The sequence below is a fragment of the Pleurodeles waltl genome, chromosome 5 (genome assembly GCF_031143425.1).
Source record: "Pleurodeles waltl isolate 20211129_DDA chromosome 5, aPleWal1.hap1.20221129, whole genome shotgun sequence".
Lineage (NCBI taxonomy): Eukaryota > Metazoa > Chordata > Amphibia > Caudata > Salamandridae > Pleurodeles > Pleurodeles waltl.
The window spans coordinates 263373934-263391447 of NC_090444.1; the positions used below are offsets into that span (position 1 = coordinate 263373934).

At 41.9% G+C, this 17514-nt stretch overlaps 1 protein-coding gene across 1 annotated transcript in view; it reads right to left on the reverse strand.

Annotated features, from left to right (window-relative positions):
• Positions 1–17514, reverse strand: part of ABCG5 (ATP binding cassette subfamily G member 5) — a 161733-nt gene that overhangs the window by 108680 nt on the left and 35539 nt on the right. The window contains exons 8-9 of the mRNA XM_069236713.1: positions 5578–5791; positions 788–993 (exon numbers count right to left, since the gene is read on the reverse strand). Coding sequence (XP_069092814.1) covers positions 788–993; positions 5578–5791 — 420 coding nt within the window. The remainder of the gene's footprint in view (positions 1–787; positions 994–5577; positions 5792–17514) is intronic.

Consider the following 17514-nt stretch of genomic DNA (forward strand, 5'->3'; position numbering starts at 1 on the left):
CAGTAGCTGGATCATCATCAGGAGAGATGCAGCTCATGATGTACAGCCTGATGGAAGACCATTCTTTTAGTATGTTATCTTTTAATTAAACCGGTCAGATTATTGCATAGAACTTGAGTATGGAATATAGTGTTGGACGAAGCAACTGGGGATGCAAAAAACTCTTGAGGATGGAAGAAACCTCATTTCGATCATGGTTGCAAAGAACTGTGCAGACAAAGCAAATATTGTGGTGGTATTTCTTAATGGAAGTAAAGTAAGACTCTTTAGCTTCCTCACTGCAATCCCTTTTCTACTAATGTTCAGGGGACTTTCAATGCACCTCATAGGCTCTGAGATCATCAGAGTACCAAGGTGCTGATGGTGTAGCTATGAGAGATTTAGTAATCCGGGCAGGGGCAATTTTGTTCAGAGACTTAGACAACCAATTGTTGAACTCCAATATGTCTTCAAATATAGAAGCTGATCAATTCATATATTAATAAATTGTATTCAATATTTGCATTTGTGGCTGTTCAGACTTCTCATGTTTCAAAGGATTACATGAATAAATATTTTTAAAACCAATAATAGGATTAAAAACAGAATTAAATGAAATTAATACAATTTAAAATTCCGTGAACACCTAGGTTTGGGAAAGCAGTTATTGACTCACAACCTTAATTCTTTGACAAAGTCAATGGGAGGATTAAAGATTTGCTCTGAAACAGCTTATAATTACAGGAGTTTATGTTACAAATATTTATTACATAGAAACCACAGTAAGTAACACAGAGTGAAAACGTACACAAAGCTGCAGCGTTGAGCATCCCGGTGTACGGTGTTCCCCCAAGACATAGATAGAAGACGCCGATCCGGTCTTGGACTGCTCCAGTTAAAACATCGTTATTCAGTTTTAGCAGGAAAAATACCACAAATAGCCCATAGATCAGATTTTGGGAAAGTCGCATCATAATGCCAATCCTGTTTCGAGATAGGTTTCTAGTGGTTCTCCTGAAAATTCAAATCATTTGCATGATGAAGAAAGTAACATATTACATTCAAAACAGAAATATATGACTAGGGAAACGTACTAAGGTATCTTAATACACATTTTACATCATCAGCACATAAACAACAGCATTCAAAATATGAGTCTGTCTTCTATCTTGTCTCTGAATTCTTCTAGTAAAATAAGAGGTGTACCAGGCATGACATCATAAATCCCATGAACCTATGTCATCGCAGAAAGTGACTCACCACCTTTCATTCCTAATGATGATCCAGCATACTTTTTGATCATCATTATCGTCTGAAAGGCTTTATCGAGTAAATACAATGTAAATGATAACAGTAAGAGCACACGTTAGCACAACTAGTAGATTAAAGAGTATACTTAAGTATATGAGATATGTAGTAGATATGCTGGTTTCATACATTTCTTGCTGTCTTAACTGCTGAAGTGCCCTGGAGATAACAAGTCATTTATAGGGAGAAAGCTCCAGTGCATTGGTACCATTTCAGGTAAAGCGATTCATCGTTTACTTCAGTGTTCACTGGATTGATGTTTGAATTGTTCTAACATTTGCAAACGAAAATCCAAAGGAGAAGTGTCCTTTGCCTTTCGTATGTCTCAGCCCCTGACATCATGGGCAGGGTCCCTGCAGCTGTAAACCTCCTTGCCAACCACCCTTTTCCTTGGTTCAGCTGTGAAAACCTGAGGAAACCAATGCCTAATTGATAAATAAAAAATGCGCTGGTGCCCAAATCTCTCCTCTGAAATTCGCAGGTGCTGCATTAAAAATGCGAGCACGAATTACTGAGGCAGCGTAATCCTGAAGCCATCTCGGCAGTTCCAGCTTGTGGGAGGGGAAAGGGGTGGGGCGTGGTGGCGGGAACTGAGGAAACCAGTGCCTAATTGGTAAATAAAAAATGTGCTGGTGCCCAAATCTCTCCTCTGAAATTCGCAGATGCTGCATTAAAAATGCGAGCACGAGATACTGAGGCAGCGTAATCCTGAAGCCATCTCGGCAGTGCCAGCTTGTGGGAGGGAAAAGGGGTGGGCGTGGCGGCAGGGGGTGTGGAGGGAATAAAATAAAATAATACAAAATAAAAAACGTACCTTAATTCTACGCCACTCCTCATTTGTCACCCCAGGCTGCAGGCACAGGCTCCCAGCCTGCCCTGTGCCCAATCCTGATGCTGCTCAGAGCAGCGTCAAGATTGGCTAGGAGCGCCCAGCCAGGGCACTCCCAGGCAGACTGGGAGCCTGTGCAGGCTCTCTCCAGCCTGGCAACACAATGCCAGGCTGGAGGAAGCCCTGTAGGCGTGTGTGTTTGGCCGGCCATACATGTGCACTGAGGGGAGTGCTTTGTGCGCTGCCCTCAGTGCTCGTTATTCCCCATAAAAGGTTTGCAGCCGTTGCTGCTGGCAGGGAAGGGCGATGCTCCTCCGCCCTAGTGGAGGAGCCACACCTGCATCTCAGGCCTCTTTAATCCAGTTACAGCCACTCCCTGCCCCTTCAGCTCACTCTCGCAACTTTCTCCCTTTGTTACTCTTTTTTGTTTTTTTCTCCCTCCGTCTTTCCCAAATGTGTCCTTTGCTCGCAGTAAATGCCTGATGCATAAAAATAAGTGCCGGCCCTCAAAAATAAGTGCTGCGCAAAAATCATCACTGGTTCAAATTAAACACTGGCCCAGACTATCAAACCTTAAACAGATGTTCTGTATTTTTCTGAGAAAAGTGCAATTTTGTCTTCCATGGCATATATGTGCAAAGCTCTTCTACTGCTCGAAGTGTGGTCCTCATTTGTGAGCTCATTGTGAAAGGAGATGGGATCCAAGCAAAGTAAGGTTTAATGGGTGTGGTCCATCCCCAGTCTGTGACAGGTAGGGGAATTAAGTAGGGGGGATGTTCTATTTAACAGCTAAACAAAGTTACAGTTTCCTCCAGTGCTTAGTTTGTAAATAAAAACATGCGGGTACCCAAAGCTCTCCTTTTAAAGACACAGCTGCTGCATTAATTTAGGAGATAATTTACAAGGGGGGGGCGAAATTTCGACTGCCTAGGGGGCCTCCACAAAGTTTAGTCAGTGCTTAATTTGTAAATGAAATGCTCAAAGCTCTCCTCTGAAAGGCGCGGTTGCTGCAATTAAATGTGCAAGCACTCAATACTGAGGCAGCGTACTCCTGAGGCCATCTCGGACCTCTTTATTGTGTTTACAGCCACTCGCTTCTCCTTTAGCTCACTCTTGCAGCTTTCTTCCTTTGTGATGATTTTTCCGTTCTCTCTTCCTCTGTCTTTCCATATGTGTCTCTTTTGCAGAAAAATAAGTGCCGGCCCTCAAAAATAAGTGATGGTACCCCGCACCAGAAACCACAAGCTCAAATTAAGCACTGTGTTTTATCCAGCACTGATTACCCACAGGCTTCAAAGATTGAAAGGTAGCTATCGTTAGCATGTCAAGGGGGAGCAAAATCCAATGTTCCTGAATCTTTGCAGACTAGCCCAATGTTATCAAACCTGTCCGGCACAGCATCAGTGTGCCTGGAATAAAAATCTATGAGTTAGCAAATTGACAAAAGTGTAGAAGGCTCGCTGAAGAAAGGTTTTGGAGTTAACCTGGCAATTGAATCCAACGCTTATGCGATTTACACTGTCTAGGCTCTTCTTAAAGACTTTTCAGTTTTGGCACGAAGAGGGACCCTGACTGTTTTATATTATTGTCTCTATATGAACAGACAGTCCTAATTTTTAAGGCTCTTGAAGAGATTCAATAATAATGATGAGGAGGATATGTCCATATGTGATTGGCACAACGTGCAGCGGAAGAAGACTCTGTGCTGTGGTTAGCTTTACCAGGGAAGCAATTTTCAAGATTAAGAGTAGTTAAAAACACCTGAAAGGTAATTTCGAAAAAAGTAATTTAATGGAATGGTTACTACAGAATGGTTAATTTTGATAAAATAGTTTAGATAAAATGTTTCTCATTAATGGAATTCTGCAAATGTGTTTTCCGATCAAATTGCCTTACATGTAAATATTGTACCTGTGGTATGAAATACTCTGTAAGCCAGGCATAGTTTGAGCTGCACCCTTTAATTATCTATAGCTTCCACTGCAATTAACTAGCCTAAAACGAATTTGAAATCCAGATATGTGCTGCTTTTACCTCATATCAGAGAAACAATAAGTTACTTGATGCCAATGTTCTTGTTATCCGTATGATGCCTTCAGAGCTCCTTGGTTAAACACATCACCGTTATTCACAGTTAATCATCTACAACTCAGTATAGTCACAGGCATCCTTTGTTACATTGCCAGGAAGGGGCACTGCTTTGGTGTTCTTTAGTTTTGGTTAATGGTTGTGGCAATCTGAACTGTAATCTTTGCAGTCAGTGTATATAATAACCAGAAAAACACGACTAAAGCTCATGCTGAATAACAATGAAGTACCACAGTTTACTAGTGGCACCGAGGCTCAAAATGGAACTTAAAAAACGTAAGCATTTTTGGGAGTTTTCAGCTGGAAGAACTAATATGGAATAACGATGCTGGTGGGACAATATGGACCCCACAAGGTCCAACTAAAGTTATCGGTTTTGTTCATGTTCCTACTGCTGATTTCTAAAACGGACTCATATCTGGGGCTTCTTGGATTCTGTGCTCCTTTTAGATTCACGTGGACTGACGTTGAAGCGTTTTTTTCATCCATTGCAGAAAAGCCACAGAGCAGTGTTTAACCACCATACCTCATTTTTTTCACTTGTGTGAAAACTTGAGCATTTTTACTCGAAGTGTAAAGAGGGAGCCACATTTCTGTTAAATATAAGGGAAAAGTTCAACAGAATTGGCTAGGTAGTGCGGATGGCAAGTGTGTCGTCTACTGGAATAAAGCGGTAGGAGTTAGAATGTAGTTGCTCCGGGATGGCTCACCCCTACACCCAGTACAATCCATCCAGATATTTAGGAAGATTGATATGACTAGGCGACTCACATGGAACCTGACACCAACACCTCTTGTGGTTTAAAAAAAGTTATTCAAGGGATGACTTGACCAATCCTGAAGATGAACTCCAGAGTTGGATTTCAATGCATAGTGCTAACCCAAGTGGTTATTTTATAACATGATTCAGGGTAATACAGCGATCAACCTCTAGGGTTCTCCACATGATTGTGTGCCCTATGTGGTAACTGTGCGACCATTAGGTGGAGATGTACCAGGTGTGCAATGACTGCACTGTTGTGAGTTTCAGACTTCCCAATAGGAGCTATCTTAGTGAAACTGCATGTTCTCTCCTGTTATGATGTGTGCAAACATGAAATGTGTGCTGTCTGCCTACATAGGTTGCACCAGGTTTACCTGGCGGTAACTGTTCAGATAATCACCTCCAATGTGTGCAGTTATTACCTGTCATTAACCTGATTTGGGTGCAAACAAGAATTTACACCTAAATTGAGACTTGTACAAGAAGAGCAATGAGCCCCTAGGCCTTTCCTTTTGGACCATAATTATTCATTAAAATGAGCGTATGATGACAAAAGCAGTGCAGCGCAACAACTCTTTTTGGTAAAGTTGTGTGTGAACAGTCTACTTACCTTAAAAGCATTACCAGTTTGGAAAATGCATTGGGTGCGTCTTTGTTTTTTAAAGCCACCGGGAGCTTCTCCTTCGTACTCTTTGCATATTCAATATCTTCCAGAGTTTTTTGATAGAGAGCTGTGTTTCTGTAAGCAGATGCAAGGGTCTGCACTCTGTTGTAAGTCTCTATTTCACGTTCTGGGCTTCTTGTGTCCACGGAGGTCAGGTCCACTGTAAAAATGTTCAATAGTGAAACCATTGACTGAATTAATCTCATTGAATTTAGCCTAGAATAATAGACTTCGAGTGCTTTGTGATAGGTCATGTATATTATGCACTTTGTATTATTTTTCGTCTTATGTAGGCTAAGCGATGGCTTGCTATCTAAAGCACAGAGCTGTAACTGTTGTATAAATACATTACATTAATTAAATACTTGATTTTTAGTTGTGGCCTACTGTTACATTTGTTGAACATTCTATTCAGCATATCATTACCAATGTTCCCTCTAATTTGTCTTTCTCATGTGTAGCAATAGAATGTTGGCGTGTGCACTTTTCTTGCTTGTGTGCGCCACTAAGTGATAAGATATTTAACAAGGCAAGTCGACCAGCTGCCACTGAAACGTAGATAACAAGCAACAATGCCAATAAGTATTACTTTTAATTTAAAGTTGCTTCCTACTCACTGAGTGGTTTAGGCACTGAATAAGTCATCACACATGCACCCTGTCACTCACCCTTGCACTTGTGCATCCCTAAAATACGAATTTATGCTTGCATTCACCAACTTGCACAATCACAATACAACACATACACAAGTTCAGCCGCATATGCAATATAAATTGAAAGAATAAATGTAGAAAAAATAAAATATGCTATTGTCTAAAAGTAGCAGACATGTTTGCATTAACAAAATTAAACAAAACAGCAGGTGGACGTCTTGCAATGGTATTGTACATAGATGCGGACACCCTGCAATGACATTGTACATTGATCCATATTTATCATAGTGCTTCTTCCCCCTACACCACATAAGGGGGCGCAAGGGTAACACAGCACTAATGTCAGATTGATCAAGCCACGCAAGGCCACCTTGCATGGCCCTGCATGTCTTGATAAAGCTGGAGTAATGCAAGGCAGCACAAATCGCTGCTAGCATTACTCTGCCCCAGGGAGGCGTTCCTCTCTGAAAAATATGCTGAGTCACAATTCCTGTTTTGGGGAGAGGTAGAGGAGGTCTGGCTAAGGGATTCACCGTGTTGCACTGCTTAAGACCCCCACTGCAGAAAGCTTTATTTTCACTCACTGATTTCATTAATCACTCAAACACTTCTGCACTAATTCACTTAGATTCTTATTCTCTCACTTTTTTACTGACACCCTCATTTTCTCAGTCACTGCTTCAAAATCTTGGTCGTCATTTGTTTGCTCACTCACTTTATGTTGGTCTCACTCACTCACTTGCTTATTTACTCGTTTGTAAACTCACATTCACCAAATCACTCTCATGTGCTCAGTCACTTACTCATTTGCTCACTCTTTCACTCACCACACTTACATGCATAATCGTTCAGTCACTTACTGTTATCCATTCTCTTTCACTTGCTTTCCAGCTCACTTACTTGCAGCTCACCTTTAATTGATTTTTTGTTTGCTTATTCACTCACTAATTTGCACGCTTGCGATACAGTCCCTCACTGCTTCATTCACATACTCATTCCCACATTCAGTTGCTCACTAACTCACTTGCTCAATCACTTGGACACTCACTTCTCATCCATTAACCCATTCAATCACTGTTTCACTTATCTACTCACTTGTTTATTCCCTTACTCGCTTTGACAGTCATATGCTCATTCAAAAACCCACAAATCCATTCACTTGCCCATTCACTCATACATTCACTATTTCTTATTCTTTTACCACTTGCATGCTTTTTAACTTGCATACACTCTAATTCATTCATTCATTCAAATATTATTACTGTATAACATATTGCATCAGACAAGTATGTGTGACGGGCAGCCAAAATAGTGACTCCACGAGGTGCAAAGACAGAGAAAGAGAAACGAAAAGTGGAGGAGTCACAGTTCTACAGACTTGGCAGACTGGACTCAGGCTACAGAAAAAGCTTTGGAAATTCTCTCCAGCTGTTTCTTGCTTGCCCTGTAGACATTTACACGTCCTCCATTAGCATTTCTAAAGACAAAATCATGTCTTTAAAAATGCATTTGGAAGTGCAGCGTCACCACCATCAGCGGCACTTCAAAGGCTCCAGTGAAGCTTATAGCAGTGCTTCGGAGTGTGCGCTGATTGTAGGTGTCTGCACGGAGGGAAACCTAGGCATGCGCGCCCGCACAGGTACGCAGTTTAGAGGGAACTATGGACCATATGTACGAACACTTTTTCCCATAGACACAGAATGGGTAAAAACCTTTGCTACATATGGCCCTATGTTCATTACTACTGTGAGGAAAACTTTAAGCAAAATCGCAAAATACACTTTTTAGGCTAAAGGAATGCTGACATTAGTGATATTTCTAAATTATCTAAGTGGAACAATATGATCTGACAATAAGGTGCTAGGGCAGCATTTTAACATAGGCTCGTTAGGGGCCTAAAAGGACCCTTGAGGCACCCTTCCTTCCTATGGACTACATTTCTTCTCTATGACCTGACTGTCATCAAAACTATGGCTTCCGACATCAAGGACTCTGAACTCATTGTCTCCCAGTCAAAGGAGGGCTGGGGAGCCCACTGGTGAAAGACTCAATCCATAGTTCTTAAAATCATAACTTGGCTGTGCCATTATGCGATACAGAGGTGGCATTAAAATGTAATCAACAACATATATAGCGTGTGTTTCAATGTATTAGTATCAATGTGGTGCATCAAAATTGTATGAATCAAGGTGCACTTACAAGTAGAAATGTAGTAAAGTTATATGCATGCTTCTGCAATGACATTTATTAACTGAATGAAGTATATGATGCCTAAATGCATCTCTATCAATGTATTGGGATTACTATATTATAGTTAAATGTTATATTATTGCAGGGTATTCATCAATTATTGCATTTATGAGGAACATTGTATGTATAGCCATGTACTTGAATGTGGATTGAACTCTGTGTTAAATTGCCTTTAGTAAATGCCTGAAATGTTTTTCTATGCTTAACCTTCAAGGTGGAGTTGTGCTTGTGTTGCATTTTCTTTACTTCGCAGGTGCGCCTGTACAAGTATACAGTTAATTAAAAGCATGTGTTTTCTAAAGAAAGGGGCATGGGCAGTGGCAGTGAGAGTTCCCCCCCCCCCAACAGCAGCAGCAGCTGCAAAATCTTTACATGAAAAGGATCATTTTCTGGTACAGGGGCGGGGCCACGGGCTGTGACAAGCACGGAGGGGGAGTGCACACCACTCCCTCTCCATGCGCATGTGTATTTTGCCGGCTGACCTGGGCCGGCGAAACACACATGTGTATTGTGCTCTCTCCAGCCCGGCACTGTGTTGCTGGGCTGGAGAGAGCAGGCACAGGCTCCCAGTCTGCCTGGGAGAGCCTTGGCTGGGTGCTCCCAGACAATTTTAACACTGAAATTGAATGTTTCTTTTGCACCCCTCGCGCACCGCTGCACCCCTTCAGAACGCAGCGAGCCACGACTGGGAATTGGAGTGTAGGTTGGCAAGGATGAGGAGCACTAACACGCGTACAAGAGAGAAGAACTCCTTTGTGAGTTGCTGGACACAGTAGGTACCCAAAGTTGTCTTGAGGTTCGGTTCATAGGAATAAAGTCTGATGGGAGTAGCAAATTTTAATCATTGTACGGAAGGTGGAAAGCTAGTGGTGATGACTACATGTATTCTTGAAGGTTCCACAAAGTTTAAAGCGGTGTTTAGATGGTTAGGAGATGCAGACCCTTCTTTCTTATTGACTAGAGCAGGTCCTTATAGACATAGAGGGGTACAGATCTCTCTACTCTACTTTGGCTGGAGTGGCGTCATGCTACGTACATCTCTCTCTTTAACTGAACTTCTATTGTGGTTTCAGTTATGCTTACAGTTTTGATTATTTCCCCATTTCTTTCATTTTAGATATCTTTAGGTATCTCTTAGCTTAATTACCATATGTAGATTCGATAGGTTTCAATGGTTTGGCAGGAAGGTCAGAGTTTGGACTCAAAACATCAAGTGCTGTTTTTTGATCTTTTGTATTGCCACAACTGAAATATTTATAGGTCTTAGACTGGTAAGATTTAGGGCCTGACTTAGATATTGGCAGACAGGTCACTTCGTCACAATGGTGACAGATATCCCATCCACCGAAATCTAAACCCTATAGGGAATAATAGGATTTAGATTTTGGCGGGCAGGATATCCGTACTATTGTGACTGAGTAACCCGTCCGCTAATATCGAAACCAGGCCTGTAATCTGATTAGAAGAGTTCATTCACCTTTGATGATTCTAAATTTATATAGGATGTTTCTGACACTCATTTACATAAATCTGGCTTTGAATTTGTAATAAACTTATAACCTTGAATTTCCACCTCCGAGATTTAATGTGTGACTTAATGGGTTGCACTTTTGGAGAGGTTATTGGGTCCGACATGGCCTAAGATCCAAGGATAGTATTAAAAGGTGTCAAAAACACAATATTGTGTCTGCTACGTTTGGTGGGGCTTTTCGTGAGACATAGTCAATGGCACAGTTGAGATAGGAACTTTGGGCAGATGTAGCAAGAAATTATTTTTCGAATTGGAAATTGCAAGTCGGTGCGACTCGCAATTTCCGACTCGCAATATCATATGCAGAATGGTGTCTCAGACACCTTCTGCAAATCGCAAGGGGGTCGCAATACCCACCTCATTAATATTAATGAGGTGTGTCGCAATTTGCGACCCCCTTGCGATTCCATGCACTCACAGGGATGATGGCCTGCTGGAGACAGCAGACCTCCATGTCTGTGACTGCTGTTTTAATAAAGCAGTTTTTTTTTTGTATTGCAGCCCGTTTTCCTTAAAGGAAGTAGGCAGAGTAGGCCTTTTTTTTCAGAGCAGGCAGTGGTCCAATGGACCACTGCCTGCTCTGAAAAAATATTTTTGGCGACATTCACAAAAGGTGCCCCATAGGGACCCCTTCCCTTTTACGAATGAGTTAGCACCCACTTGACATGGGTGCTAACTGCAAATTGCTTTGTGACCGCGAACGTGGTCACAAAGCAATTTTGCATCGCGGTGCGAATCGCAAATAGGAAGGGAACACCCCTTCCTATTTGCGAGTCGCATTCCCATTTTGCGAGTTGGTACTGACTCGCAAAATGGGAATGTGCATCGCGATGCACGTTTTGCATGGCGCAAACTGCGAATTTCGCAGTTTGCGCCATGCAAAGCGCTTTCTACATCTGGCCATTTATCTTTGTGTGAATGTGAGGCGATTGGGATAGTGGATCTTAATGTGCAGGGTAAATGTATACTAATTTGGTTGATACAGGTCATGGGTTCATTGAAAGAGTTTGATATTCTTGTGTGATCGAGAACTGTTGATTCTCTAGTGGAGCAGACAAAGGGCCTGATTTAGAGTTTGGCGGATGGGTTACTCCATTACAAATGTGATGGCTATCCCGTTTGCTATTATGGGATACTAATACTAGGGACATGATATCTGTCACATTTGTGATGGAGTAAACCCCTCCGCCAAACTTTAAATCAGGACCAAAGTTATTGTATTGTATTCTATTGAGTACATGTGTGATGTTGAAGAGAGTGCATGTGTTCAGATTGTAAAGGAGGGTGAACCACTGCGAGAAACATGGTTGATGTCACAGTGTGTCATTCTAGTATAGGTTGGTTGGTGTGTTGCCGAGCTGCTATTGGTTGTGGATGTTATAAGGGGTCGCACTGCAATTGGTTGTTATTGTTGAACAAGGGATTGTGGATACGACAGTTCTTCCTGATTTTAAACAAAATTTGTTGTTGTGTTTATTGGTATCTAATTGGTAAAATGGAATGCTTTAAGGTTATTCGAGACTTGTTCAGAGGAGATGTGTTTATATCCAGTAAAGAGAGAAAAGAGGCACCTCCCGAGGATACTCCAGGGCATTATATCGGAATAAATATAGTACTCCATACATGTGGCTGACTTAGTCAGTGGTACAAGATCACAGAAAAGGGAGCTGCATTGAAGTTTTCACAATATGGCACATTTCATTTGAGAATTATTGAAAATATGAGGAGGGTGTTGTGCTAGAAGAAACCACCTCCCAGACCAGCACAATATGTGGCTTTGAATGCTTGGGAACATGCTGCTCAAGCTAGAGAGAAGGAGAAGTATCAGTGTGGAGCCCGTAGAGCTGGGGGCACCTATGAGGATGCTAATTCTGATGCTAGACGGAAAAAGTGGAGAACTAACATGATAGGGGGAATTAGATTGTATCCAGCTTTGAACAGCAAAACATTTGAGGGAAAGAAGGAAAATAAAAAAGATAAGAAACAAACAGAGGAAAAACAAAAGGAGCCAGGTGATATGAGTGAGGTTAGTGACAGCAATTCTGGAAACAGCCATCTAGATGTGCTGTTGTCTGAACATCCACCCCCATATAATGAGACTCAGGAGGAGGGTGGAAACTGCATAGGTGGTAATGGGAAGGCTGTGTTCACCACTGCCCAAACAACTGTGACTCCTAGTCCTGTGGGAGTAACTCAAGCTAATGTACATTTTGAGCCAAGGAGAGAAGGTTCAGGAATTCGTGTTCCAGTTGATTCTGCCCCAGACACTGTTGATGGTCTGACTGTCCAGGTTACTACTAGTCCTATGGTCCCTATGTGTAAACCTGAAGGCCCAGGAAGGACGGCTTATAATTCGGCTGTCCCAAATACGGTTGGTGAATCAAGTAAAGATGCTACAAGTTCTGATTTGACAGAATGTATTCCTTTGGTTCCAACACACACGGGTACTCCAAGTGTGACAAGTGCAGACTCGACTTTGAACTTTTTAGGCTGTACTTCTATAGGTACTTACCACATAATGCCAACTACCAGAACACATATATGGGAGCCACCTTTAAATCTTAGTGGTGGCGCCCATGGAGATGGAAATATGCTGAAAGTTCCTGTGGTGCCACAAACTATTAGCACTGAGAAAATAGATGAGTGGGTAAAATCTTTTACGATGATACTACTTCAAGGGAAAGTGGGTTTGGAGTTGAGTCAGGGAACAATTTAGTCACAGGAAAGAGTTCAGTAGATGTGGTGAAATTAAACTTAGAACTAGATGAGATGGTTACTGGAAATCTAAATTTGACTCCCTTAAACACTTACCATGAAAATGAACTCCTGTTCATGTGTAAGGACATCACTAGACGTGCAGCACGGGTTCATTATAGGCTAGAGGAATTGGCCCAAAGGTATGAGATAGATTTGAACAAGATTGAAGGCTTACAGAGACATAACTGGGTTTGTTTTAATGAAGAGGACATGATTGATATGAGAATTCTAGGGATGAAAACTCAGATTATAGAACTGATTATAAACATTCAGAAATGCAATGAATTTAACAAGCGTGAAGTTCAATGGCCAATGAAAAAGGATTGAAAGCACCCCCAGGCGAACCACCTCCTGTAGTAGGAGAGAGGGCAAAACTAATTTCCCAGTGAGAGAAGTGTCTGGTGGAAGTTATGCACATGTGCCTTGGAGCAGAAGTGATCATTCATCGTTCACTGATGATTTCCCAAAAATTAGAAAAAAGCCAGTGGAGTGGTCCAAACAGGATGAGAGGTTTGTGAAAATGTTGTAGGTGTTGCGGTTCAATTTAAACATGTTGTTTGACATTGTGCTTCTCAGTGACTTGTAGGTGGACCGTAAAGTGTCTGTACAGTGGCCTGAATCACAGCCACAAAGAAGTTTGGTGATGAAAGTTCCTTCACCGTTGGTAATGAAAAAGTATCAGCAGGTCATGACATTCTTGAAATCAAAGGTACACCCCAATATATATATATTGGATTAGGATTGATATAATGACTCAGGAACCTAAATAATTAATTCATGCTTACTATGAGTGATTGTTGCAGGCCTTCAAGTGGTGCAGTGGAATGGAGATACATGAGACTAAGGATATGGGATATTTTGTGTCAAGGTTTGTATCAGCATTGAGACCTGAGATTAGCATGATGATTCAACAACATTTGTTCTGTTGGCAGAATAAGTCAGTTGACGAGATTCGGAGATTTGTATGGTACTGCAGCGAAGAACTTGAGATGAACCAGAAGAAGCTAAAGGAAAAGTTGATGGTTGCTCAGATGAAGGTGGCTCAGAGAAGTAGTCAGATTCAGCCCTTTATAGGGAATTCTGATACTATGCATGGGCATGGTGTATGTCACTAGAGACCGACCCCAATGCATGGTATAGGTTGAGGAGTCCCAATAGATCCCTGCACAGGGATGGATGTAGTTAGTTTGAAAAAGACAAGCTCTTGTTATATCTGTAACAAGTTAGGCAATTGGAAGAGGGAACATTATCTTAATCCAGGAAATTGTCTACTAAATTCCTGGTTTGTGCCATCCCAGAATAATAATCCAACACAGATGCAAAATATACAAAGGCAGAGAGGACAAAATTACAATATGCCCGAAGCTCCAGTGGTTCAGGTTCCACAACCCCCAATGCCACAGCAGAACCCTACTAGTTCCAGGCTAACCTTGAACCAAGACCCGTATGTGTAAGTTAATTTATTTCAGTACAGCAATACTTTCCAACCGTTTCTCATGTTTAAAACATATGAGATCTATGGCTCCAATCAGTCAGCCTGATGGTGTCTGAGAGGGAAGAGGACTGCATGACTGGCATAGTCTTGGAGGTACACCTCTGTAGTCCCTTCGTAGATGGTGAGGTCAATGGCTACACAGTGTCATTTTTGGTTGACACTGGTGCTACCCATTCTACTTTGAGAACAGTAGAAGAGTTATTTAGATCCATTATCCATTGGGAAGTGTGAATGTGAACAAATCTTTGATATTAGAGGAAATAATTGATTATTTTTTTGGCGGCTAGGATCCTGTGATTTCTGGAGTGTATTTCATTTGTGGACACTATGCTTACTTTACATTGCCAAAGGGATGGAATGGTACATGTTACTCTGGTATAAGTTTCCTAAAATGTAACTTGTGGAGCATTTTAATGATCCTTAATAGGATAAGAAGTTGAGAACCAGAAGAGGAGTTAGTGCTGGAGAAGTGGTTGGAGACATATTTGGTGCTTTGCTTACATCAATCGAAGTGATACTAAATGATCCGAGGATTAGAAAGCTGTCTACAGTAGTGGATAAGTTAGCAACAAGTACAGCAAATTCTCTGTTACTTGTAAATACAGAAATGGTGGCGATCAGATTTATGATTTTTCAGAATAGACTTGTGTTAGATCCTTTGCTCACAAAAGAGGGCAGAATCTGTCAAATGCTGAAACAATGTTGCACTTATGTCCCAGACAACAGCAAGGACTTAGAGAAGTATATCTGAAACATTTCTGGGTTGATGAAAGATTTGAAGAAATTGGAAGCGACAGGAGCTAGGGAAGCAATTGGAGATGGGATTTCTGCTGTAAACAGATGGTGTGGAAATCTAGGAAGTGGAGTTGTTAATTTTGTTTTGAAGCCGTTGTTGATTATTGCCACGTGCAAAAGTTCTGATAGTGGGATTCAAAATCTTTCAGAGAATGAAGGTCGAAAAGGCTGAGAAGAGAAAAAGAGAGTGGATGTTAAGCTGCAAGATAGTCAGTGTAAATATTATGATATGAAATGCCTGAAGAAATCTAGATGAAAGCTGATTAAAACGTAAAGGTTTTATTCGGTCTCATTTGAGAATGGAGTAAGTTTGTGATAACTTAATATGTCATCGAAAGGGAGAAGGAAAGAGCATAACTTGGCTGTGCCATTATGCGATACAGAGGTGACATTAAAATGTAATTACTGGCATTTATAACGTGTTTCAATGTATTATTAATTTGGTGCATCAATATTGTATGAATCAAGGTGCACTTACACGTAGAAATGTAGCAAAGTTATATGTGTGCTTATCCAATTACATTTATTAACTAAAATATGATACATGCATGCATCTATATTCAGTGTATTGGGATTACAATATTACAGTTATTAGATCTGGCCACCTCACCCCAGACATTTTGACTGTACCTCCTGCTGTGTTTCTGTATCTTGTGATTGGCCTTAGGACTCTGAACACTTTACCACTGCTAATCAGTGCTAATGTGCATGTGCCTATCCACTAAACATGGTAATATTGGTGTTCCCACAACTGGCATTAATTTACCTGTAATCCCTTTTACAGTGGTATCCCACATGCCTCGGGTCTGTAAATTAAATGCTAATAGTGAGTCTGCAGCACTGATTGTGCCAACACTTAAGCACCTCTGTAAACATGTCTCAGGCCTGCCACTTCAGAGCTTGTGTGTGCAGTCTAACTGCCACCCTAACTTGTTATCTAAAACCTCCTGCCAAGCCCAGAACTCACCTTTTCTTAAATATAAGTCTCCCCTAAGGTATGTCCTCGGTAGCCCATAGGGCAGGATGGCATGTAAGCAAAAGGTAGGACATGTAGTTTAAGTTTTTCATGTCCTAGTAATGAAAAACTCCTAAAGTAATTTTTCATTACTGTGAGGCATTCCCCTCTCATATGCCAGCACTGGGAATTCCTTATAAAATCTCTAAGATGTAATTCCTGTTCTGAGAAGAATAGCTGCATTGTGTTTAGTGCCACTGGAATGGTAATATTAAATCCTCTTTACTGGTAAAGTCAGATTTATCATTACTATTTTAGAAATGCCACTTTTAGAAGGTGGACATTTCTCTGCACTCTCTACCCTGTGTGCCTACAGCCTATCTCCAAGACACGTCTGGCTTGTGCTAGGTGACAGCTATACTTGTGCATTTCCTTCAGACACGCAGAACACAGGATACTCAGCCACATCTGCTTTCATCTGTATACTGATGGGTCTTCCTGGGAGGAGGTTGAGAAGGCCTCACGCTTACACCTCAAAGGGTAGGGACTAGAGTTCACACAAAGGGGCTGATTATGTCCCACTAGCTGTCCGGAGTCGAGACTGACCTGAAAGAGGGACATGTGCACTTCACAAGAATTATTTTGTAGTCATCCCCCACATAAAAGGCACTTTGATGTATAAGTACTGCGCCTCTTGACCCACAAAGGTAGTACACTACTAGACCAAGAAGAAACTCTGCTGGAGTAAAGGCTGCTGTGCCATAAGGATTGCTACTTTGCTCAGTCTGACTGTCCTCAGGGAATGCTGCCTGCCTTGCAGAGCTGCCCTGCTTCCTGATGACCTTTGTCCTGCCAAGAGGAAATTGTAAGACATCTCCAGACTGACTCCACAGGCTTGCCTTGCTGGCCTACTCCGGTTTTCCCTCTAAAGTCTCAGGGGCACAAAATGACCTTGTATATCACTGCGACCGGCTGGTTCTGGCACCCCATGTATCCGTCAGCGTCCTGTTCTGAGAAGCACTTCAACTAGCAACAGAGTCAGTGCGTGTCATCTGATTTTCATTATGGGTGCTAGATCGCTGCATTAAGCACTTTGTACCTCAATGCGAGTGCCATGCTGCCACGAGGACTACATACAGGGAGACACCACCTAACAGAACTACCAGAGTGAGCGGCTCCTGACCTGCTTGACCAAACTCCCTGAGTGTGCAACTCCCAGCCCGCTGTCAGGGCAGCAGGTGCTTATTGTGTTCTGCCTTCGGCCCAAGCAGCCCCGCCAACAGTGCATGAGTTGCCATGCCTGAACTGCCTGCAGCTTTTTGGCCTGTGGCCTCGGTGGTGAGTGCCTCTCCCTTGTCTGCCCAGACTTCCGATCCAGCCCCAGGACAGCGTCGAGTTCCCTGATCATTTGCTCAGACTCAAGTATTCCCTTCTGGCTTACAAGGTA